The sequence below is a fragment of the Erithacus rubecula genome, assembly GCF_903797595.1.
Source record: "Erithacus rubecula genome assembly, chromosome: 10".
Taxonomy (NCBI): Eukaryota; Metazoa; Chordata; class Aves; order Passeriformes; family Muscicapidae; genus Erithacus; species Erithacus rubecula.
This window is the reverse complement of record NC_136662.1, coordinates 29175939-29202619: the sequence shown is the minus strand read 5'-3', so window position 1 is coordinate 29202619 and position 26681 is coordinate 29175939. Positions and strand designations below refer to the sequence as shown.

General features: G+C 39.9%; 1 protein-coding gene across 1 annotated transcript in view; it reads left to right on the top strand.

Moving 5' to 3' along the window:
- RABGAP1L (RAB GTPase activating protein 1 like) overlaps positions 1-22103 on the top strand; it is a 247065-nt gene extending 224962 nt beyond the window's left edge. Inside the window, 7 exon segments of the mRNA XM_079314187.1 lie at positions 7717-7809; positions 15120-15230; positions 16908-17012; positions 18163-18246; positions 18732-18803; positions 19951-20148; positions 20482-22103. Coding sequence (XP_079170313.1) covers positions 7717-7809; positions 15120-15230; positions 16908-17012; positions 18163-18246; positions 18732-18803; positions 19951-20148; positions 20482-20628 — 810 coding nt within the window. The 3' untranslated portion in view covers positions 20629-22103.
- Positions 22104-26681: the final 4578 nt, after the last annotated feature.

Below are 26681 nucleotides of genomic sequence, written 5' to 3'. Positions count from 1 at the left end.
GTGTGATGGTAGAACCATAGCTGGGACAGGGAAAGCAGCAGAAAGTTTGGAAAAAGCCAAACCCACAGCAGTCTTGTATATACAGGTTTGGGAAACTTTTGCAGCTCCTTTGTATCTCTGGGGGCTGATGGGCTGTGCAGCTCTGCTGTCCCATCCCCATGGATACTCTCAGGCAGCTGTGTAAACCACATCAGTGGCCAGATAGTGATTTTAAACGGCCCTGCTGTTGCTCCACCTCACTCCCAGTTCTGTGCCAAGGCATCCTGCAGGTACAGAAGCTGAAAGATGCAACATAAAGCAAAACCTGAAGCCTCATTCAAGGTGTAGAGGGAACCTTCTTGGCACATGAAGCATCAGTGAGATAACAGAGCAGGGCATGGATTAGTTGTTGTACTAAAAGGTTTTGCCATGCTTCATTTGCTGATACCTTGGACTCGGACACTGTACCACTTGTATTTTCAAAATGATGGTCATTTAGTGTGTAGTTTTTTTCAGGGTATTATATATTTTGTTTATGGAGCTGGATAAGCAGAAAAAAGGCAAGACTTTTAGAGAATGAAGCTGTGTTAGGTGCTGAAATATTGATTAAAGTATTGGATATAACAAAGTTGAATGTAGAGCTCTGAATGTAATTATATAATCACTGAACCATAGGTTTAAAGGGATCTTAAAGACCACTTGAGTCCACTCAGGGACAGGGGCACTTTTCACTAGACTGGATTGCTCCAATCCCCATCCAGCCTGGCCTTCGACACTTCAGGGATGGGGCAGCCACAGCTTCTCTGGGTATCCTGTGCTAGGGCTCCTCACCCTTACAATGAAGAATGTCTTCCTAATATCTAATCTAACCCTCTACTCCAACAGTGTGATGCCATTCCACCCCTTGTACAAGGGCCCTCTCCAGCTCTCTTGAAGCTCCTTTAGGGGTTCTAATGTCTCCCTAGACTCTTCCCTTCTCCAGACTGGACAACCCCAGCTCTCAGTTGGTGTTCATAGGAGAGGTACTTCAGCCCATAGAGCATCTCCATGGCCTCCTGGACCCACTCCAACAGGTCCACAATGGTTTTAATGTAGAAAAGGTATCAATTTTTGCTAGTGGAGTAATGCACTAATACATAATTGCTCTTAGTAATTTGTAGGTTTGAAATATTGATAAAAGTAAGGACAGGTTTGAGCATCAAGGACTTCCACACGCATCAGAGAAACCTGGTGCCAGTTTTAAAGATGCAAATGAGAATTTTTTTGATACTGTGACTCAGAGTTGATCTAAAATAATACTAACACATAGAATGTGTATTTATAGAATACTGCAAGGTTCTTTGATTATTTGGGCATATGGTTCAAAGTTGTCATCTAGTACCCATCCTCCAATCTCAGGAAGTAAATTGTTTTTCATCTTGTGCTGGACAGAGTATGGCAGGAGACAAGATGTGGCTCAATCATTCAGCAGAATCAGAACCTTGTCTTGCAGACAGCAGATTTCACTAGTCTCATAGCAGGTTTCAGAAAATGTCTTGAGCCAGGGGTTTATCAGCTGAAAGCTATGCATTCTGTGGACTAAATATGTTGAATGAGATGGGTGTTGCAGTAAAGCCTTGGTAAAACCACTAGTTTGAACCTTGGCACTGATAAGCTGCTGGCATTGTGTTGGCAGTTGTACTGTAGGTCTGTGTTAGTTCCAGAATAAAGGAGGTTGGAAGTGAACCCTAACACCATGCAGCTGGGTGAGGCTGTTTCCCTGATATGTGATGCAAGAAAATTACTTGGTCCTTTCTCCTGAATGTCTGATTCTGTTGTCACGCAGATTGTGGTGAAGGCTGTGTGTGTCTGTCTACTTGCCATTCTCCTCCCTTGCTGTGATGTGCTAAGAAATATGACCAAAGCTCTGGAATCTCAGTCAAAACGAATTGTATATCACTGGTGGAGAGAGCTAAGAATTTGGTTTTGCACAATCACCAAGGAGACATAAAACCTTCAGCATTAATTGATGTATATCAAAAGGGGTGCGTATGTAAGGCAGCGAATCACTTGGAGCTGTTATGTTTATGAGGTATGAACTGATGAATAAATCCTAAGCCGGAAAAACAGCTCCTGCTCACAGGAAGTGTGTTAGAGCCAAGAGCAGAGCCTTAGCTTAGATGGCTGGGTAGCATCAATCTCCCCGTTATCCAGTCCTCACTCTGGCTGTGGCATATACAAGTCTGGATAGTCCTCAGTGGCAGAGGCATTCTTTAGTTAGGGCAGATAATAAAAAAGACCTGTAAGCGGATACTTTCCATGTAGAATGTTTCTGATATTGGTGTCCTTCACCAGTTGAAGAATTCTTGACCAACAGATGTTGACCAGAGCCTTTGAAATGCAAACCATGTGCTGGCTGACAGTGGATCTGGCTGTTCCTTTCCTGGTGTGTGTCGCACTGCTGCAGCCCTTATCTGTACAGAAGGAAGCACTTGTGTCTGGTGGAGCTGTGAGACAACAGCTGCAAGTGCAGAAAATAATCAGCCATTTCCAAGCACTGCTTTTCAGCTACTCAGGGTGTCTCTTCTTTACTAAAACAAAGAGAATTGAAGTGGGTAATAAACCTTCCATATGTCAAAGTGAAAATGAATTTTTTGATTGCAGAAATACATTTTGGGATTCTGAAAAACATCTTCTACTGGCAGAACATAATTTCCTTGGCCCTTTTTCTTAGATGCAGGTTCCCCTGCAGTCTCTCAAACACAAGCACTGTGGTCAGTATAAAAGTACATGTTGGTGTTTAGAGTATAGTTCAGAGAATCCAAATTCCATTCTCTTTTCCTGTGTCGCTACAGGACTGCAGTACAATAGGGCTTATTGACCATCTCTCTGTCTCAACTTACTCTTAGTTAAATGCTTTGCTAACTGAGCCTAACTAAGCAGATTTTTGAACAGCAGTGCTGTGGAAGAATAATAGGCTATACCTGGTTCAGTGGATTTTCGTGAATGGAAATACATTGTAGAGATTAAAATCTGACAAAAGGACCTGGTGTTGGAAATGATCCAGCATCACTGACTCTACTGTTGCTGGTTCGACAGTAGATTTATCACAGTAAGTTGTGCAGGTGCTCTGTAAATTTTGCAACCTGCCTTCCTCTTGTTTCTATGAATTCCTTTGAATGGGCCATTGCAATTGAGACCTTTTGATAATGGACTAATGCGGAGAAATTAAACAAAATTCATGGCAATGCTGGTTTCCTTTGCCTCCAGCTGGCTTTCAGGTTGGCTTTCTGTTGTCCTGAAAACTCTCTTCAGGAATTTTTAAATGTACACATAACAGGTCGGTTTTTTCATGTAATTTTGTTACCCTGAAACCTACATTTGGCTTAATAAAGTACTTACATAGAGCTGTAGTCCTTAAAATAGAGCTGCTTCCTTCCTGGAACTTGATGTAGTTGTATTTCAAATACAGAGTATTAACTGGAACAAAATGGTACAGCTTTTGAGTGTGAACTAAAATGGTGTGTGAGATTGGAAATTTTTTATTGCTAATCTGCTGAGCTTCTGTTTAAAGCTCACAGTCTTCACCTGACACTGAAAGAACCAAGCCTCTTTGCAAAATGTCTTCTGATGTTGTTTTAAATCCTAAGATGAAGAAAATTAAATACACAAAAGTCCAACTCCCATCTCCTCAAAAGGGGCACTTGTGCGATTTTGTGAGATCCTCTTGTACTTGGTACTTGTGGCTGTGAGCAGGGGCTGATCCAGGCTCCCAGGCACCACCTCCACTTGGAAGTGGTCCTGCTGTGCAGCAGTGGGAAGAGTCTGGGTTAGGTGTGTGGTGGATGCATAATAGGGAGGCTGGGCTGCACCACTGTCTGTGGTCACTGTTAGTGCTCACTCTGAGTAGGCTTGGGACACTTGCCTTTGGAGGGGTTCAAGACCCCACCTCAGCTTGAAACTACCAAGCAATCCCATGGCCAGTGAAACAGAAAATTATTTCATTTGCTTCAAAGAATGAGAAAGGAAAGCACAGCACACTTTTTTCATTGATTTTTTTTTTTTTTTTTTTTTTTTTTCTTTTTCATTGCGGCAAGAACTAGAGAGGACAAAGTGTTAAGAGTGAGGAGATTAGAGAATACCGGCTATATTGTTAGTGTGGTGGGACAATGTATTTTTGGAGTGTTATTGCAGTGATAGATAGAGAAAGGAAGTGGGGAGCTAGGAAAGAGATGCCCTGCTCAGTTTACCATTGTGTTTGTGCTGGAAGTCAGAAATCAAGTAATAGGATTTTGCTATCTGGATCAGCCTCTGGCTGTCTGCATTATATTCAGGAAATCACTTCCCATCTCTGCTTCCATTTCCTTGGCTGTCAAATGAACACAGTGATAACTGCCTCCTCTGAGTGCTCTGGCTGCATTAGAGCAATAAAACATTTGGGAGGAAGGAGTCATAGGTGTGATTTATGAATCGCAAGGTCAGGCTGAACTGCCTGTAAAAAGCTAAACAAATCACAGAATGAGGGAAGGGTCTCCTGAAGCTGAGCAGATGCTGTCCATGCACAGGACTGCCTGAGGAACTGAAGGAAATCTCTCCAGCCCAGTCTAAACAGGGCCAGCTAAAACCAAAGTGGTTTTGTTTCTCACCTTCTACATATCACCCTGCTGCAGTGAGTCCTTCAAGCGTTTGGTGTTCATTGGGTCTTTTCAGAAGGAGGTTTTGCTTGTTCAGTTCTTCTATGTGGATGTTTTATTATGATACTCTGCATGGGTGTTTCCCTACATACAACTACTTATAACATGATTTTATACTTGAAGGCAGTAAGATAAAACAACTCAATGAGATAAGATATTGAGAAAAACAATGTTTATACTCTGTAAGAGTCTCTTAAATTTGATAACCATGAGTATACCCCATGGTGCTAAAGAAAGAAAAAAGGAAGCAATATTGCAGAAGCTTTTACAGAGAATTTATGAACACTTTTTTCAGGATCAGTCCATGAAGACTGAAGCATAGCTCACACGATGCACTTACTTAGGAAAATGCTTACTGAGAAATCCCTTGATGAATTCACAAAATGTTTCAGGGAATTAAATTGGGAAATACAGAAATGGGCTTTTAAATTTTTTTACATTTATTAATGCATACTCTGAAGAAGGAAGTGCTGTAATAAATTATCAAACTCCTTTGAGAAATGTGGCTGAATAGACAGTAATAGTGAAGTGTAGTCCCTGCCAACGTTTGTGGGCATGCTTGCTCCAGTTTCTATTTTACAAAACAGCTGGATTAGTATGGACTGTTTTCTAATTGGAGTTCCCTCCAGCCCCCTAAGTTAGACATAGACTGTATTTAGGTATCTCCCAGTTAAGACAAGATTTGTAGCACAAATAGATACTAACATGCATCAGCCACTATCATCTTTCAAAGATCTGGAAGCTGCTTTTTATGTCATGCCTGATGCTTACATGACCTGATGCTTGTTTCAGGTATTATTTACTGTCAGTATTCCTTAGAAAGTGTTCCTGTGCTATTTCCTTGCTGGAGAGTGTGCCAGACACATGGGCCATCCCTAAGCCCAGACCATAGCTGTGAATGGCTCCTGTGGTGCTGAGCTAGGGAACTGATGCCTCGCAAGGCCCTAGGGACCATATGTAGTCCTGCTCACAGCTGTGAATTAAAATATAAGTAAGGAGACCATATAGATAAGAAGGGTTGATGAAATTAATTAGCAGGCATTAAGAAATGCCTGATAGTTGCGAGTGGAGGAAGCCCCCAACACCCAGTGCCAGACTAAGGCAGGCAGCACTGCTCACATAAGCATAGGGAGGTAAAGGATTGTGACTGTGCAATTTTTACCTTCACTTTCCACTCTTATCTCCCTGCTGACACACACAGACACAAAATCTATCTTACTTGTTCCTTCAGATGGCAGGATTCTTACTGAAGGACTCATGTGGCTGTGTGAATAAGAGTCTTGTCTGTCGCCCTGTGTAGTGAAACTTAGTTCTTATGTGCACTTTAAAGTTTCAATGAAAAGCATCAAGAATCAGGATGGTCTTTGTTTGAACAAAGATCATCATGTAAGTTACACCTGTGTTGTCGCTTTTTGCCATGCTGCACCACAAAATCTCCCTCTTATTTATCTTTGTTTCCTGGTGGTTGCATATTGCAGCACAAAACTCCACAGCAGAACCCGAGATTGTGTTTGGAGGGTGTCCTTATCACACCCCAGCCAGGGAGCCTTGATCTGGTTCTCTAAATGAATGCCCAGTAATTCTGGTGAAAGAAGGGGATGGATCAGACTCCAGATGTGTGATGAGTTTATTTCTTTGAAAACAGTATATTGAAATGATTTCTTATTCTTACGATTATTAAGTAGCCTCAACAGTTTCAGGCTGCAGCCAAGACAAAGCTGGCTGGATTTGTGTTAGGAGGATTATTCTGTTGAAATGTATAAAAGCATCTCTTAGTCACTTTCATTTCATGGTGTTTTGCCCTATTGAGTGTCATCCAAGTGAAGTCTTCTTGTATGCTTGCCTAATGTACTTCATGTTTTTATCTTTACTGTTTTGCCTTTGTTTGCTTTAGGGGGGTGATTTCAGATTCCATCAGTAATTGTGTAAATTGGTGCTACTTTATTAATGCTTTGCAGATTATGGATTTCATGTTTGCTACTTGCACCACTATCTGCATCAACACCGAGCACTTGCTCGGTCCCTTTTTGTATTTGGCAGAACAAAGAAGTATTGGGCTGAAAACCAGCAAAGAGAAAACAACTCCAAAACTACACAGAAATTCATATCACTGATTACTGGCAGTAGTTTTTGCCCTAAGGCAATGTGGCACATCCTCACAGCAGGAGGCAGCTAAACATGATCAATATAGGCATAGGAATATCTGCACAACAGATCAAGGGAAAGCCTGTATTTATAGTCATGGTGGTGCGTGGCATTAGGGACATCTCCAACTGCCAGTATATGACCTGAGTAATGCTGTCAAAGCTCCCAGGGAGAGATGGGAGCGCTGCATACCCAACCAAAAGGTGAAGGGAAAGCAGAGGATCCCCATACTTTGTTTAAAAGAACACATTCTCCTTCTGATCAGTGTTTGAAGTGGAAGCATTCCCAGGATCAAGCAGCCTGGGTTTTGACCTTTCTGCATGGCTGTTTACCAAATTTGTTTGTGATTTCTCTGAGCCACCTCTCCGCTCTCTTTCTCTGCAGCATCTCCATCTGTGCCTGGGAAGGCTCTGACGCCAGACTTCATGAGGGCATTGGTCACAGGCTGTAATTTAGACATTAATTCTCTCTCAGCAATAAAAACCATTACATGGATCTCCCCCAGGGAATTGTCCAGTCCTTTTGTATGAGCACTCCTTTGTTCTCATCTCACTTCTAACAGTTGTCTTGCTAAAGCATTGTTTTGATTAATCATATGTATCAAAATGTGTTTTCCTCTTTCCTGTTCTCCCACTTGTTTGTGCTTTTTTTTTTATTGTTAGTCTCATTAAAATGTCTCCACTTTTGTTTCCGTTTAAATGTTTGAATAATTAGCAGCAGTGGGCACAGAAAGATTTGTCAATGTGAGCTGTTTGACATGGGCTTAATGAGTAGGGGAGGGGGGACAGTGGGGAGAGACTTTATTCAGCAGCAGCTTTCCAGCACTTCCTCAGTTTACTGTTTGTAGGGAGAGCTTTCAGTCAGCTTTTCCAGCATTCCTGTAATTTTTAAATGTATGTTTCCTGAATCTATTCCACAGGTGCCAACGAAAAAGCTGAAGAAATATGAGAGAGAATATCAAACAATGCGAGAGAGCCAGCTGCAGCAGGAGGATCCTATGGACAGATATAAGGTAGGGAGATGCTATATGGAAATTTGGTGAATCCCATGAGGAGTGAGCAGTCTCCAGCAGTTAAGCACAGGTGTGGTACCATGCTCACCTCTCTGGGATGTGCTAATGCAGGCCTGAGAGAAGTGAAGGCAAACTCATCCCATTTCTTGAATAAGCACTTTAAAACTGTGGACTTAGTCTTTTTTTCAAGAATATTTCAATCACAATTTGTAACTCTTAAGACATCTGCAAGTAGCCACATATAATATTTTTCTTCTTTCAGTTTATATGTTTGTAGGTAACTCTCCTGCTGTTGCACTTTTACGGGAGATCTTCATGAGCTGCAGAAATAAAGGGTGATTCAGCTACAGACACAGAAAGGAGAAAATACACATTGTTCTAGAGCAAGCTGTGTGCAGTGGCATCCACAGAGACTTTGGAAGATGAACTCTTCCTTGGCTGATACCATCCTTTATTATTCATTCCTGTTTATACCAAGCTTCAGTAATTTTTTGTTAATGCCTATTATGGTGGGACCCAGAGCTCTCCTGGTGTCTGAAGTACTACTGCAATAGGATTAATAGTGATGGATATTCCTTTTTAAAGGAACAGAGAAATAAGGTTCAGTTGTTAATATGATAGCTTGATAGTTCACTGAAAAAGAACAGTTCTTCAATTTTGGGTCAGCTTTCCTTATTTTTATAACGTATTTGCTTTTGTTGTCACAGCTATGTTCTGTTGCCATAGATTTTGTGTGCTGGAGGCTCTGCCACTGGGCACAGACTTTACAGAGTGTTCAGGATCTGGTTATTCCTCACTCTGTTTTAAACAATTCAGTTTACTCTAGGTGAAGCTGCCAGGGGTGAAGCACTTTACTGCCCACTGCCCAGGATAGCTGGGAACTGACATTTCTTACATATTCTTGTAGTGTGTGCCTTAATATGTTAAGTGCCATTGTGGTTTTTATGGTGTCTACCAGGAGTGTGGAGTGGTGAATAATCACACAGACTGCAACAGGCTTGACATGGTCTGTGAACATGAGAAAAATGCACCACGTTCAGAAAACCAGAGTATGGAAATCTGTGGTGAGAATGTGTGCCTTAATTAATAAGTGTGACAAAGAAGACTTACAGGTACTAAGTCAAACTGACTCTTTTTTTTTTTTCTTAAAAAAAAGCATTTGTCTGTGAGAGTATTATATTTTAAGTGTAGGTTTTTTGCTGTCAAAGGGTGGAGATTTTATTGTTTATGAGACTTAGGAGTGCTGTAGCTGTCGAGAGCCAATAGCAAGTATGACCTGCTGAAAAAAAACGTAACTGGCTGCTATTAGCTTTTAAGTATTTTTATAGTGGTTCACTTGCAGTACTGTAGAATTAAAATGACGCTTAGAAAACAAATAAGGGTTCTTTAAAGCTCGGTGGAAGCATATTAACTGGTTAATCCTGGTCAATGGACAGTAAAGAACATTATCCCAAGCTGCAAATGAGGAAATAGGAAGTGACTCTTGGGCCACTGTTGATGTGAGTCACTGTCACAGTCAAGATCACAGCCCAGGGTTTTGGCTTGTGCTTCTAAAACTCACTGTGGATTTTTTTATTAATCTGGATTGGGTCTGATCCTCTTAAGGATGCTGTGATTAGGGTGTCCCTGTGATAGGTTAGTTGTAAATTAACTTCAAAGTCCGGACATGTTCTTCAGTTGATGGGTGTCATGGAAAAATTCTTGTAAATGTTCTTTGTTCCTTGTCTTGCTTGTTAGATTTAATTGATTTGTGAAATTGAGGTTGGTAGGAACTGACATTTCAGAAGTGTTTCCAAAGGGCAACAAGAAAATGTCACTTGTGTGGATCCTCCCAGGCAGCACGTGAGGAGCTAGCCTTGCTTTTTGCTTGTTCTTTGGGAGAACGCTCTGCAGCCTGCGTGGTCAGAGGTGCATTTCATTTGGACAGCACCTGTGTAGGGCTTCCACCAGCCAGGCTTGGCTTGGGAAAGGCTTGCGTACAAGCACTGCTGTCAGCTCCTGCTCTGTGGGCTGTGCCCCACACTCCTACAACCTTGTAATTTTTACAGTTTCTCTTCTCTAAACAAAGTGAGGTTTTTGCAGTCTAGGAAGGGGATGTTTCTTGGATGGGATCACTGGAGCAGACTGTTCCTCATATGGGTCAAGAAGGAAAAGAGCTTTCAATTGGTTTATAGTTTTTAGTTAGAGTTTTTTGTTACCAGCAGAAATTTGTCAGGCCCACAGAGACATGGGCACTTGAGAACTGCAGTGATGAAGGATGTCTGAGTAAGACACCTCTCTATGACAGAGCCCTCAGAGGAAATGTCTTGGTGATCCTGAGAGAGAGGTAGATGGGCTGGTTCTGCAATCTCTGGCCCATTAACCAGTCGTGTTTGCTTAACAGGTTAAATTCATGTGCTCCCATGAGCTATGTTAAACATGCAGCCGTTCGTGCCCAGCACATATTATACATGTTGAGATTTGACTTACCAAAATACCAGTATTATAGAGTGCCATGATTTTTGGTGTTTGTTTCATTCTGTTCAAAAGTATTATTTAGGAAAAGTGCAGTTTTTTTTGGACATGTTTTCACTTTATTTTCCATTGCTTATAACAAATTATCAGATTTTTTAAAGGTGCAATAGTGAAATATGTTTTAAATTGTTGTTTGTCATCAAATTTCATGACTTCTAGTTAAATTACAAATTCCATATAGAAGCCAGGAAAAAAAAGTGAATTGTATATGCAGAAAAGACAGTAATAGAGTTCAGGTTGATGTTTTTCTAAATATTATGGGGTTTTATTTCTATGTTTGAGAACACCTCATGTAACAAGATTTGAATTGACTTGATAAGAAATTTCCAGAAGTGAGGCTGGGAATTGATTTGAAATAAAGAGGATATAGCTGTACAAAGAAGGGCTGGAGTATTGCAAGCAAATGCAGCTGTTCTGTACCATCTTTTCCTCAACCTCTTTGTGCAATGGAGAAGTTGCATGAATAAATGTATAATCTGGATATAATAGCCTTCTTTGCAACAGCCTGCTCTGTGTTTTGAAAGGAAAGCAAAAATGAATACAATGGTCATTTTTATTTAGCTGTGGCAACTGAATGTTAACTATCATGAGGAAAATCGTGATGACTTTTTTGTGGGACCTTGTCTGTTGTTTCTTTAAAAAGGGTGCTGGGGCACTTAGGGGACTCCGCAGAGTCACCAAACAGAAAACACAACTGGAGCCTCTGTGTTGCTTACCATGAGAGGCTTTCCTGGATCACTTCCTGTAAAAGATTTTTGGGTTTCTAGATGAAGGTTCACAGTATTTTCCTTTGTAGTTCCTCCAAAATCAAGAGCTCTTTCTATTGGGTTTATGAAAACCTCAGTTTGCTCACATCCAGAAAGTGACTCTTAATCAGTGTTTTCATTCCATCATTGGGGATCTGTTCACACTCAGAGGTCTGGCATTTGGAAATCTTGATTTAACCCAGCCAGCAACTCAGGCAGCTGCTTGCTCACTCCACCACAAGCAGGATGGAGGAGAGAATCACCAGAGTAATAGTGACAAAACTTGTGGGTCGAGGTGAAGACAGTTCAGTAGGTAATACAGCAAAAGCCGTGTTGCTGTTTTGCTCAGCAAAGCAAAACAAGGAACTCAACCACCCCATCCCATAGGCAGGTAGTTGTTTAGCCATCTCCAGGAGAGCAGGGCTCTATCACACATAACAGTGAATTGAGAAGACAAATGCAATCACTCCAAAGGTCCCCCCTTCTTTCTTCTTCTCCCTGTTTTCCATACTCAGCATAGTGCCATATAGTCTGGACTATCCCTTGGGGTCAGTTAGGATCAGCTGTGCCAGCTGTGTCTCCTCCCAGCTCATTGTGTACCCCCAGACTCCTCACTGATGAGGAGGTACAAGAAGATGAAAATGCCTTGGCTCTGTGCAATCCCTGCTCGGCAATAATCAAACCATCTCTATCCTATCAACACCTTTTCCAGCACAAACCCAAAACCTACTAACCACCATGAAGAAAACTAACTCTACCAAATGCAGGGTGTTGCTGAACAGAGAGAATTGCTTAACGAGGTTGGTGACTCATTGCGCCTCACTTGAAAACAGCACAGAGAGGATGCATCGTGGCCACTAATCTCAGGAATTGCTCCTTGGTGCAGCCTGGAAGGGAGCAGAGGGTGGAGTTCAGCCTTTTAGTCATCCTGAACTGAGGCTTGCCTACTGCTTTCAAGTTTGCCATCTTCTTTCCACCCAGAGTGTGATGGAAGTGGAAGTATATCTCTCTAAAACTTATAACAAAAAAAACCACAATGAAGAATAAGCAACTTTTTTTTTTATTAGAAATTTCTTTATATCCTGTTTTCACTGTCTTTACACCAATGGTTGAAAGCTGTATTTGGTCTGTGACTTTACAGGAGGTAAGTTGATTTGTGTTTATGTGTATCAGCATTGTTTGTCTTCTTTGGAAATGCAGTATCCTCCTTTTAAAAGCTAACCTGAATTCACTAGCCACCTTTTGTAACCAGGATGAGGTTACAAAAAGGGATCTGTAAAAGAGGGATCTGTTATTTTACTGCCTGTAGAAACTGAGCAATACTGAGGAGAAGAAAATGGTTGTCACAGTAAATTTAGTGTTGCGGAGAGGAGGCAGGAAGCTGTTTATACCAGGGACATCCAGCAGGTCTAACTGGTTGGCTGATGCCAGTTACAAAATGCTGCCTCTGATGTGAGCCCTGCTGTAACAAATCAGCTCCCTGTAGAACTTTGTCATTGTGAGCATATTTCATACAGCTCTAAATATTTCACAGCCTGTGGAAATAGTTTGCTACACATGAAGAGCGCTATTTGCTCTTTCTGTCTTTACTGTGTCCTGTTAGTTTTTATTTAGACTTTGGCAGACTTAAGAGCTTCCTCTTGAGAAGGGAGGCAGTTTTACATTGCTAGATCTGGGGGGAGGAGCTGAAAAAGACAAACCAGCTAATCAGGCATAGTGCCCTGGATAGAGGAAGAGTAAAGTTGGCCCTGTAAGAACCTCTCAGCTAGATATTCAGAGTTTGGTGAACGGCTAAAAACATCTTTTAGCTATTGACTGGATGCCCAAGGTAAGAGATCTTTAACTCACTACCAACGTGTCATGCAAATTCTTGTTTAAGAGGAGGATAGTGCATTTCTAAGCACAGAGCTTGCTTACCCACTTGTCTGCGAATGCAAAGCAGGAACTCTCAACCTCACACTGCGTGCCTTGCTTTGCAGACACTGAAGCTTTTGGCAAATACATAGCAAAAATGGTAAAGCCAACTTGGTTGTTTTGTGAAAGTCACAAGACTTTGCTGCTTTCTTCCTCTAAGCAGCATGCCGGTGAAAAGGTATTGGTGCTGCAGAACCTGGTCCGACTCAGGTCTCAAGTTTTAGGTGAACTCAGGTCACCTTCTGACAACCAGCAGAGCTGTGTCTGTAAAAATCAGCGTTTCTAAGATGGTCTGAATGAAATACAGGAATAAAAATGTGTTAGAGATTATTAGTAGTATTATTATTATTGACTGCAATTTGGTTTCACACTTCAAAGCAAAAGAAAAATTTTACTTTAATTCCTAAAATTCCTTGTCCAAAATAGACTACAGTTCATTTAAAATAAGAAAGATCCTCAAAGTTTTATGTCTTTTAGCAGTGATTATTTTAACTGTGTTAAGACAAAAGCGTTTTTAGACTCTGTACAAAACAAGTTACTCGAAGTACGATCTTTTGGAAGGGAAACAAACTTACTTCCCTGTACAGGGCAGTGCCTATTCTAGTTACACAATGAGGTCACATTCAGGAGAAAAAAATTGTTGAGGTTCCACTTCCTGCCACAGAGGAAGTTCCCACACAAAAGAGACCTTATTTTGCATCCTCTTAGAGCGCCTGCTTTTGTTTAAGACAAACATGCAAAACCTGCTTGCAACAGAAATGAAAACTGGAATTTCATAGTTGGGAGTTTGGAAAGAAAAAAATATCTGAGCATAGCTGGTGAGTAGGAAGAAGTGAAAACAGGTGAATAACGTACTTATGCAAGAAACTGCATTTTGTAGAAATGCATTCACAACTCTTGAAAAACATTTTAAGTGCTAATAAATATATTACTATATATCATTGACTGATAGATTTGAACTTTTACTGTTTTGTTTTGGAGAACATAAGTTACCTTTCAGGTGAGAATATGTCCTTTTTGAAGATCTCAGCATATAGGTTACTGTTTTTGTACTTAGGAGATTTCATATGAAAGTGGTGCTTTTCCTTGGATTTCCATAGCGCAGATTCCCTTTGAAGCCTGTTTTGGTATGGAAGATAAACAGTGACGGAAAGTCAGCACAGTTTTTTTCTCTTAAAATCTATTTGGAGGAAGGCACCTCTGTCAGCCCCACCTGGCTGTGTTCTGAAAATGAGAACTTGTATTTGATGTGGAACCCCTGGAAGTCCACTGACCCACAGGCATCTTTTAAATATGGTTCTGTTTCTCAACTCTAGAACAACAGTCACAGATTTTGAAAAGACATGGATTATTGCTGTTCATTCTCCTGTTCACTCACCTTCAGTGGTTAATGCTCCAGATAGTAATTTCTGCCTGTGTGGAGTGGGTAGAGAGGGCAGTGAAGCAAGGGCCTGCAGCCTCTTGAGTTGTCCATTTTGTGTTCCTATCACTGCCCCCAGCAGGTCCTGGGCCTGTGCTCAGGGATGAGCTCCCCTCTCCCCTCTCCACCTGGCACTACAAAATACACAATGGTGTCACTGGCATGAGTTACAGAGAAGTGCACAAATGGTGATACAGGATGTATGAGCTATAGGGAGTTCACTGCTAAGAGCTGTTCTTTGCTGGTCCTGCAGGAGACGGGAAGTTGGCACTGCATCACCTACAAAGTGGACTATTTTTATGGATCCCTGCAGACAATTTTGTAAAGTGGAGCAGGACAGTTTGCTTCTTTGATGGAGGCATTATTATGAGTAACACTTTATTGGTCCCTGTTCACTGCTGCTGGGTGGGATTTTATCTGTCTGATTTCTTTAGATGATGAGGAAGCAAAACCAAGTGCTTCTGTGGAGAGGTCAGTGTTTACTTTTGACAGGGAAACACTACAATCAATATGTCCCTTACACAACACAAACCAGTGGGATGTAAGTGGAATAGCTGCACTTGCACTGCTGGCTTAATTCACTGTTGTTTCCCAGAGCAGCAGTCCTGTCTTAATGTTCACTCTTGCCTTTTCAGTGTTTTGCACACTCCATGCACTTGCTCATTGCTCTTTATAAGGATTAACTTCCCTTCCTGGCTGTCCCTTTCTTTCCACAGAGGGAAAACCGCAGGCTCCAAGAAGCAAGCATGAGGCTGGAGCAGGAGAATGATGACCTTGCCCATGAGCTTGTAACAAGCAAAATTGCCTTACGGAATGATCTGGACCAGGTAATGTTAACAGATTTGGGTCCCAACTCAGGCTTGGCAACAGCAGTATGAGGAGCTCTGCTTTGTGCTCAAGTGAAAGCATGAACACATTAAAAGTGTAATTATTTTTGCCTTTATTTTCCTGACAACCTCACTCTTAGCTGCGCTCAACTGGATTTCCACATGTCACTTTAGACACTCAGTGGGGTCTGGCCAAGACTGTATCTTCTCTGTTGGGGATTTTTTAGAACATGTAGGCCATAACCTTTAGGCAGATAGCAAAGAATGAACGTTTCCTTGAAAAAGGTATCACATAGTTCTTGGGAGACTAGTTTCAAGGGAAGTTGCATTGCAAAATGTCTGTGTGGATCTCTTTCACTTTTAGTGTAGCCAACAAAATTCAGAGATAATGAAGTGGCATGGCACCAAAATTTCAAAGGGCTCCTGGGTGTTCAATGATAACTGCTCATGTTCCCTGTGGTATGTGGCAGGCAGCAGCATTCAGAGCCCTTTGCCTCAGAGACAATGATTTTCAGAGAACCACACATTCAGCCCTCTCTTTCTGCACTGCAGGCGCTTGGAGAAACTGGAATGAACACAAGAAAGGAGGAAAGATTTATCGTTCCTTCAAAGCATATCTTAAACAGGTCTTTCATTAGAAACATCCTTGTAATCTCCAGGTTCTTTTGTTCTAAGATGTTAAACTTACAAGTTTTCCATTATAGCAGTGTTTGTTTTTCTTTTACCCATACAGCCTTAGACACACTAAGCATTGAGGAAAGCCTTAATCTATCTCTTCAGTCATGGAGATGGTGTAGCTGGTTCTGCTGCCCACAAACACCACTAATATCATCACTAATCATTATTACTGTGGCAGAAAGATAAGCTGATACCTCAGTTGTAGAAAACCAGGCTTCAGTTCAGAGTCAAGTTCTCTCTGGTTACTTGTTTTCAATGTTCTTTTCCCTCCTGTAATTTCAGCAAAGTCAATGTTAATTGGCCACAACCATTTCCATCCTGGACCTCATTAATGAACAGGAAGGGTGGTGAGATGCTATGTGAGTTTCCCAGCTGGGGAGGCCTACAGAATATATCCAAACATTGAGAAATGCATTTCTCTCCTGGTGATCGGTGAGGACAGTGCTTACAAAAACAAAGTATTCCAAATATGTGTCACCCCATGCTTGGTCCTTCTAGAGAAAATTATATTCTCAATTATCAAATTTCTTCACAATACTTATTTGCACTGATAAACCATTTTATCTGCTAGTCCTAGTCTCTTACACTTGTCTTTGCCTGAACACTTTGTAGAGTACAATGCAGACACCTAAGTGTTTTACAGTTATGTTTTCCCTGCTCACAGATTAAAAAATGAGATGAGTTATTTGAAGTTACATAGGAGGTAATTCATGCTGCCCTCACTTAGAGTAATATTGGTCTCAACAAAAATATTCTACACATGACTCTTTGTGCTAGGACAGGTAAACAATTGGCCAAAGGGTCCTTTCGCATAGTTCTTAAAATACAGTGAAATAATTTAGTAAAGGGCTGACTAAAAAGAGAATTTCATATCAAAAAGTTACATGAGCCATTGGAGGGCAGGAAAAGGCAATGCTAAAACCTGAACCTAGTGTATTTCTGAGCTGTATATTCCAGTGTGTTTGTACTGGCACAAATAACAAGTGTCTCTGACTCTAGGCTGAAGACAAAGCAGATGTTTTGAACAAGGAGCTACTCCTGACCAAACAGAAGCTGGTGGAGACTGAGGAAGAAAAAAGGAAGCAGGAAGAGGAAGCTGCTCAGGTAAGGCATTCACCAGCTTTTCCCATTTAGTTAGTAAATGCAAGAAAAATTATATGCCGAAAAGTGTGTATGTGTTGCAATTATAAAAAGGATTTTGTCCTCAAAATGCAGTTTCAATTAAAATTTTATAGTGCCAGTGTATTTTTTTTCAAAGTACTGTTTTCAGTGGGTTTTTTTTACTTCAGCTCTTAATGTTTAGTTTTTCATAGGTAATCCTCTTCCAAGTATTGTAACGATTGTTGCCACTGGTGGTGAGCAATCTCAGCTAAGGAGATGTGATCAGACCTCTTAAATATCTAAATGAAGGAACCGGATGAGTTGTTGCCTTGTAAGAGCCCATTCTGGATTCAGCTGCTGGATCACTTCAATAGTGTTCCTGCCTGAAGCTAGACCCAAGAGCAGAACGTGTGGGGGTTGGCAGAAACTAGACTTGGCTTCATACTCAGCTGCAAAATACTTAGTCTTCATTCTGTAATCCTATATATCTAACATGTATGTTTCAAAAGTGATACCCTGATTTTGATTTTTGCTATTTGGCAACAGTGACTGCAACAATTAATGTTAATTTGTTGTGTCTCTCTTAAATGGAGCTCTCTGCCATAAATGAGACAGTGAGGCTTTTTTCCTACTGAAAGGGCCCTTCAAGTGGAGTGGTTCTGAAAGAGATGAGTTAGCTGTGTTTTCATTTAGTGTCATAGACCCAAACAGATTTTTTTTCTCCTGTTATGGAGATGACTGTGATAGTGTTGAGAGATTCTACTTCTTGTGCCATCTCCAAACAAACAATCTAGCCAAACCTGCTGTGACAGTGTGCAGAAAATCAAATCCTAAATCAGTAAACCCCACTTAATAGTAATGCTTTTTTCTGTGTTCTGTGGACCAAGATGTACCACCATTTAACACAGAAAATGGGAATTAAGTTACAGGAGAATTCTCTAACCAGGGATAAAGGGTAACAGCATAGTCTTTTTTGGTTGTCACTGATATAATCAGTATTTGCAAACTGAGTAAATCAAACACTTGTCTGAGAACTGGAATTTCATAAGAAGCAGCTGTAGAGCTGCTTTAAGCACAGAGAGACATGAAGAAAACAATCTGATGACACATTTTGAGAAGCTCTGTCAGTGTGCTGTGCAACTTTAATTCCTAGCTGAAGGAAGTCTTCAGGAAGCAGCTGGAGAAGGCAGAATCTGAGATCAAGAAAACCACTGCCATCATTGCAGAGTATAAACAGGTACCATTCCAGAGACCCTCTCTCATATTTCTTCTTTCAACCTGTTACAAGAGCTGAATTTTCAGCATTGCAGATCTTATCCTTCAAATAAGCTCCACATTTCAGGCTTTTGGGGAGCAATGTTGTAATATGTCATAAATCTTCATGTGGCTTTCCTAATTAGGCAGTCAGAAATAATCTGTCTTTCAGCTAGTTTTCGTACTGTAGGCTAAATGCTTCTGTACTTTGTGACATAATGCAGTATAAAAATCATAAACCAACTCAGCCATAAAATGTCCCTGTCACTGTGTTCTGGTTATGTATTGAATACTGCTGAGTTTTTATCATTAGCAGCAGCAGTGGAGTTGTTAAGGGGAATTCATATACCTGAGTGAGGCAGAATTTAAGAAATGTTGGTTCTAGCAAAAAAACATTGTTAAAACTCTACTTCAAATTCTACTTTAGCAGAGTAAACTTGAGCTAAGAGACTGCTTTCTCTGCTCCAGATTTGTTCCCAGCTGAGTACCAGGCTAGAAAAACAACAAGCGGCCAGTAAAGATGAACTGGAAGTTGTGAAGGTGAGAACAATGTCTCTTCATAGGGGATATTTCTAACACAAGTGTTGCTGAATGCTAGGGATACAGAACGAAACGTGAACTGAAGCTGAAAGCACATCAATAGCCACACATGCATTTTTCAGCAGATGTAAATAAGGAAAGGGTTTATTTACTCTCATGGTTCTTTATCTTGCATCACACAGTGTGGAACTCTCAAACTGAAGTGCACTTAGTACTGGCTTTTCTTTTTGCTGTTAAAATATATACTTCTGGTAAAAAATGTACAGAAAATAGTATCTACATGGATGTTTTGATTAACTGGAAAAAAAAAAAAAGAAAGAAAAAAAGAAGAAGATTCTCTAGAAGACAAAATGCTGTTTCTTAAGTGTGCACAACAGAGGGATTGGAATTGGCCAGATTGGATAAGGTTTATATTTGGGTTTCTGTAATTTAAGTAGAATGGTTTAAGTGAATGGCACAGTTAGGACCATCCCCAGAATATCCACAGGGGTTCCTCTCCCTTCTCTAAACACCTTACCAGGAACACCTACATAAGATGTAAACATTTCTTGATAGATACTAATACTAATAATAATAATAATAATAATAGTAATAATAATAACAATAATAACAATAATAATAATTCTGAGTTGGCAGGGTTGTTTACCCTCTGCTGTAGCTTCTACATATTTCTACATAGTACTCAAGCTGAACTGGATTTGTTGCTTTTTAGTGACTTTTTAATGTTATTGATAATAACATAAAATAATTCTAGATTAATGTTCCTATATTCTGCTGAAATAGCTCAATATCCCTGTTACAGTCTGTACAAGCCAGGTCAGCTGTTTCATCTACTCAGATTTAATTTACTCTTCTAAATTGTACTGACTGACATAAATATTACAAAGCTTTGGGTAGCAAGAAGATTCTAGTATAGGAGCAAAGTCTCCATGCTTAGAGCATGCTAAGTAGATTTTAGGAATTTTTATACTTGCTAACATACCCTAGAAATTGTTGATGAACAACTCAAATTCTTTTCATTCCAATTATAAAAACTGTAGTACTAGATGGTTTGAGATTCACATAGTCTGACAAATAAAAAGGCTCTTCCAGGAAGTACAGCAACTCCTGTAATATGGATTAAGAATGAACTTTCTGGGTATTTCAGGGTAAAGTGATGGCCTGCAAGCACTGCAGTGAGATTTTCAGCAAGGAGGGGGCACTGAAGGTGCCTGCTGTAAGCACGGACAACAAAGGCATCGAAACAGATGATGAGAAGGATGCACTGAAGAAGCAGCTGAGAGAGATGGAGCTGGAACTTGCACAGACTAAACTGCAGCTTGTGGAAGCCAAGTGCAAAATTCAGGTATGTGGAATCCAAATACAGCAGGATAGTCAACATAACCTCATGTGTAGTCCAAAATTATAATGAATCATGCAAAAAAAATGTTCAAAAAGGGAACATATACCTACATGCCTGTATATCTGAACTTCAAGAAAAAGAATTCTGTCTTAAAAAATGATTTTATTTGTATGTGTAAATATCTTGTGCTGTTTCAGCAGTTTGAATGTCTTCTCTTCCCTGCTCTCTTGCCTGGGAGATTGCAAGGGAAGTGCCGGACTGCAGGGACTGAGTATAAAGATGTTTCTTTCTAAATTAATTAGGTTTTGATACATTCTGACTATTCTGCTTTCTTAGGAGCTGGAGCACCAGAGAGGAGCCCTTATGAATGAAATCCAAGCTGCCAAAAACTCTTGGTTTAGCAAAACCCTGAACTCTATCAAAACGGCCACAGGCACACAGGCACCCCAGCCACCCCTGCCTCCCAGAGAGGGCAGCACATAGTTCCAACTGCAGCTGGCACAAGAGCACAAAGGACAACACAGCTGAAACCTTGGAGGATTCTTCCAGTGGTCTGTCCTCCTGGGAAAAGGACAATGAGGCAGGAGTGCAGGCTTGAAGTAAAATTCTGCAGTGTTTTCATTCATTTTCTGATGTGACCCTTTTCAAAGGGGGAAAAAAAAAGACCTGGTTTATGTTGAATTCCTTCTTCCCATACTGCCTTGCTGAAAGCCACATTCTGATATCTTCATACTTTTACACTTTATTTTATATGACTAGATATTAAATAAATATTTCAAGACTAGGTCTTTAGTACACATCTAATTTGAAATTATTTTTGTCTTGCACAGAAGGTTTTTCTTTTTCTGGAGGAAGAGAGAGAATGGAAAATGTACAGTACTGCAGCATAATCTAGGTGTATTATAAATACACCTAGAAAGCACAGTGTAAGACATGGAGGATAACTTAGGTCCTGGGACCATCTCAGAAGTTTATCACAACAACTGCATCCTGCAGAGAAGCACCTTTTGTAAAGCTTAGGCCATAAAAAAGATAGGCTTGTGCTCTCCTGGCACAATTGCTGTGAGCTTCCCTTACAGCTTCTTAGTTTGGATTGTTTTTTCTTCAGAAATGCAAGTAGTGAAGGTTTTGTAACACTATTGTTTAAAGGCTATGTACAGCTCAACTGCAATTTAACATAAAGTTCCCTAGTTCCCTTTTTTAAATTCATGTTTATATTAAGAATTCCAAGGAGTAATTCCTTCCACTGGGATAAAGGGAAAACCGTTTTGATGCTTACTTTATGTTTTTGTTGAGAAGCAGAGTGGAGACCTTGCATGGTTTGACCTTTTGTAAATCCTGTGCAATAAAGGGTGGGTTTTATGAATAAAAGTAATGAAAACTTTGCCCTGGGTCTATATTCAGATTCAAAATTTGACACAGAAGTAGGTATCAATTAAAACACTCAAGAGGCTTGTGCTGCACTGATGAATAAAATACCATAGAAACAAGATCTGTTTGCTACAAGTGTTTGGTTAGGAAACACTTTGTTGATATTACTTATTTTTATGAAAACAAGCATTTTCAAGTGGAATACAAGCCCTAGACTTTCCTGTGGGTTTTTGACTTCTCTGGTGATTCCCAAACCAGTCTGGTTGTTTTATATCTCTTAAGTTCAAAGTTTATATCTCAAAGTTCAAAAGCATTTGTTTTGACTAAACATAAAGTGTTCATAGAAATACTTATTTCATGGAAAATTAAACTGTAGCTTGAAGTGATGGAATATTTTTTTAATTATATGTGTCATGTCAGAAGATGGTCTTGCAGGTAAATGTCATTGCTGGACTAAATGTTGTGTATTAATTGTTTAATTTACAAGATTTTTGCAGGGACACTAATTCTGTTTTGATTTTTTTTTTTTTCATTCTAAGGAATGCCATATATTGTTGGTTTTGTACAATAAAATTTAGTAATACCCATCTTGTGCTATGTGTTCAAGCATAATTGTGAATTATTTTCAACAGGGTAGTACAAATTTAATGTTACCAGTGCCAAAGGAAAGAGTCTAAAAGGCAGTCAGCTGATAGAAGTTAAGATCAAAATATAATCAGCATCCAGACACAATTCTCTCTTCTAAGAATAAGGGGTTAAAAAACTTTAGTATTTTAAAATGTATCTTCAAGAACAGTGATTATTAATACAATGAGGAACAAAAAGGGGAGAAAACAGAAGGTATTTCTTTTGCTGTCTTGCTCATAATATTTGCATAAATGTTTCCATTCTCTTGACTGACTAAACCCAGTGTTAGTCATTCACTTACAAGTTCTGTTTCACATTCAGAATGTGAATCTGAATTAGTAATAAATCTGAAGTGACATTTAAGGATACCTGATGAGCATCTGATTGTTGCATTTGAGAGTACAGTGCCCATGAAGAGAAACTGGTTATTTGACAAGTGTCTGAATTTCTCATTTCATTTATCTTACATCATACTTACAAGTGGATTTAAAACCATGATTGGAAAAGTTCAGTGAGAATGATTAAAAAAATGTGTTAGACCGTGATTCCCTGAGCAGATGAGTTAAGAGCTCATTCCTGCTCACTCCAACTCCCCATTGTACAGTCCTGTCCCTTGTCCTTATTGTAGTATGTACAGGAGATCATTAAAAACAACAACAAAAAAAAGATGTGGGTGGATTTATCCCTCCCTACAGTTCATCTTTTGTCAAGTGAACGAGTTAAATCACCTCACAGGGTCCAATGAGTGCAAACAGATCATGGGAGGGGGACTTTGCAAGTTATCAAAAATGAACTGGTAAATAAGGTCACCACATTTCACAGAATGAGCTTTGACACAACATTCATTTTCTCAGTGTAGCTTTCTGACTTCGGAAATTGAGTTTCAGGAACAAAACCATATTTGCTACCTGCTAGTGTGATGATTTCAAGCCCTTGTAAGGATGGAAGCTGGCTTACCTCACCCGAAGGAAGTTTCAGAAAGCAATGACCCTAGAGGCAGTAAACAATTTCCACCTTCCAGCTGTAGATCCAAGGTAGCATTTGTAGCAATGGCATTTGGAAGAGGAATATTTACCTGGAAAGTGCATCTTCTCAGCATTACTGAAAGAGTAAGAAATAGCTTTATGGCATTATCTTGATGGTTTTTCAGAATGAAGGAAAAGGGCAGGACTCCATGATTAGACCAGGCAAGCTAAAATTCTGTCTGCAGACTATAGATGCTATTGGGAAATTTAGTTTCCTGCAAGAGGAGAAATCTCTGTGTGACAGAACTACCTACACACATATCATTGGTGATGTGTCAGGAATAGCTTATTGTTTAGCTTTTCAGCAGGAAACATCATCAAAGTCTCACTGAAACTGTTCTTTCCATGTGGCACTGGAACAGCTAACATAGCTCCCTACGTCTGGAGTGATTAACCTTCTTTTCTTGAGTCTGCAGTAAACTATGCGTTCACATTAAACTTCTATTAAAATTAATTTTAATTTTATAAATATATATGTGGAACTAAAACCTATTTTTAAATTTTATTCAGAATGTACCATTCTGAAATAAAGTCTTTACTTTGATTAGGAACAAACCTCCAAAGAATATTTTTACTGTTTTGTTGGACTATAATCTGTTCCTGACATGCCCAATATGGGAGGCAAAAAAAAAAAAAAGTTCTTCTTTTCACTTTAAAAAGTTGCTTTTCCTTTGACTGTAACACTTTACAGGCTAAATGAAGCAAGGCTGATTTAGTTACATGGTACATTTGTGAACTAGTCTTGTATTAAGTTTGTGAACCAAACTTAATATCCTAAAGTAAAAGGACTTACTCCACTTAGTTTACATTTCTAAATGAACCTGGAGAGGAGTAAAAAGAAAAAAGATAGAAAACACCATGTGTAGAGAAGCCAAGAAACTGCAAAATCCCTGAGGTGTATCTGCACTAGGGTTTTGCAGGACCAGTCTCAGGAAGGGTAGTCAGCCATGTAACCAGTACTTCCAGTGGACAAAACTGCCCTTGTCCTGTCCATTAATGAGGATTTAATTTTACAGCTGAGTTACATTGCTAGAACTCAGTTAAAGTGCTTACACAGGAAAGCAGTATTTTTTTTCTTTGGTAGACATTTTAAATTATTTCTCTTAGTTGACCCTTGAAATTTCTTTTAAGCTTAATTATCATATCTCACTGTGTTAAGAACAACTTGAAATACAACCAGCTGTTTACAGGGGGAGATGGAAATAAAAAGTCAAGAACTGCAAGAGTCCAGCCCCTTCACAAAGCATTATTCTCGTTGTCGTCAGGGTCATGATGCCACTCATTGACTGAACATGGTAGTTTAGGAGTAAATAAAAATCTGCATTTACTGGCACCGAAGTATCAAAATTTGGAAATGACGTGCCAGTCTTTCTCCACAAGATCAAGGCAGGGCTGTTGTTCCCCTTCCTTACTATTAAGTAGCTGCAGTGAGACCCATGAAACTACTTGTATATGTGGGAGAACTGTAATCAGGTGATTTTCATTTACTCAGAGGATTTTCATTTACTGTTAGACTCAGGGATAATTGGCAACTTCTGCATCATCTCCTCAGCTTTGAAACCAGAAGCACTCTTACTTTACAGTGCTGGTGTTCTTCCAGCTGCTAGAGAGAAAACAGTAGTATGTCTGATTGATTGTGAAGAGAGGGCAGAGATGTTCCCCTCAGGTCTGAGAGATTGTTGTGGCTGACAAGCACTCCCTGTCCCTACTGGACCCTGCTGAAGAGACTGCTGTGCAAAGAGCTGGGTGCACCAGATCTGCAAACACAAGAGGTTAAAACTAAAGTATTTGTCTTTTGTGCTAATATCCTTCTGAGAACTGTCCCATTAGCTACTTCCAGATAATAACACTAAGGAGAGATAGGATGAAACGCTCAAGTTTGGATCTCTCAAGTTTTAGGGGAGGTGTATGCCACAGCAGCCTTCAGAACTGAGCTAATCCACAGGTGGCTTTTGGGAAATGCAAGGAATTTGCAACTGGATAAATAATGCTGAGCATTGATCAAGAACTTATCCTTTCCAGGTCAGAAGTCTAGACAATTTATTTCAGAACTGTGACTTAACACATACAGGTCTATTCTCCAGGAATACAGGGCTCTCCATTTCTTCTGGGTCTCAATGGCTTTGCTACTGAATGTATTTCATGCTGTTTTTACCTGAAAAACAAAAAATGTCTAGAGAATTAGGATATTACTTTTTATTATTTTCTTATTCAGTGGGACTTGCTTTTATTTAACCTGTAAAGGAATATATATGTATCTTTGGAGAACTATATCTTGCATATAGAATAATGTATAAGAAACTGAAGAACAAGGGGATAAATACATCAAAAGGATTTGGTATTATAAATTTAATTTGTGATTTGATACCACCAGAATCCTGGGCTGTACTAATTTCCTTACAGTTTCTCTTATTTTTGTATTTTATATAATACATGGATGGTACTACCAATGCAAACCACAGCAGACGTTCCCCATTTTTTTTCAGACCTCAATTCCTTTCTTTCAGTAATCCCTGGGTATGCAGTTTTACTATATCACCCTTGAAAGCTGTGCCAGCTCTCTCGAGCCTTGGGAACTCTTTCTTTCCTATGGAAGAAGATTCTCTGACTTCTTTGAACTGGGAAAAGATGACATAGGAATGCAGAGAAGTTTCTAATCAAGAATAATCCATCTCCCTTTGTCTGTCTGCCATTATGGTAGATTCACTCCAGCACAATGAAAATAGAGCAGCTTCAAATCTCTGACTCCCTGACAATGAAGTTTTCCAGATCTGGAGTTGTCATCATGATCTGGGTGTGTCCCAAGTTCACAAATTCTCAAGAGTTAGGAAAAAAGAGCATCATACAGAGGTCAGACTACCAAGTGAGAACCATTCAGTACTACCACTACTTGGGTAACACATCCATGTATTATATTAAAGTATGACATGAAGATATAAGTGTAATGCTTGTTATTAAAAGTGCAATTCAATGTACATGTCACAACAAATGTTTACTTTTTTAATTGTTACAGAATGGTTCATATCAGTACCTTGTTACCATTGTGTGAACGATGCCTTGTAAAATAAATGGAAATGGAAAACAACTTGGGAATAAGATGCTTATTTTCCAAAGCCATTTACTTAAGAAGCAACTTAAATCTGTTTGCAGGAAGAAGCAGCTCCTGTGTGAGATTTTATGATGCAGTTCTCACCAGCAGCTCTGTTGCACTGGGACACAGTGACTTGGTAGGTTGGGTGTCCAAAGGGAGTGCATGTTAGTTCCTGCCTGTTCCTTAGGATAAATGTACCTGTTCACGGGGAGCTGTGCCAGAGAGAACTGCTCCACATGCCAGTCTGAGATTTCCTGTCGCTGTTGGGACAGACACGACACACAAAGCAACACATAGCAACAGGTAAAATGGCCTTTTTATTATGGCTGCGAATTCTCTTTTTATATATTCCTCAACACAGTGCCTAGTTCATTCATTGGTTACAATAACAGTCATCGTGTCCATTGGTATGACGTAATCAG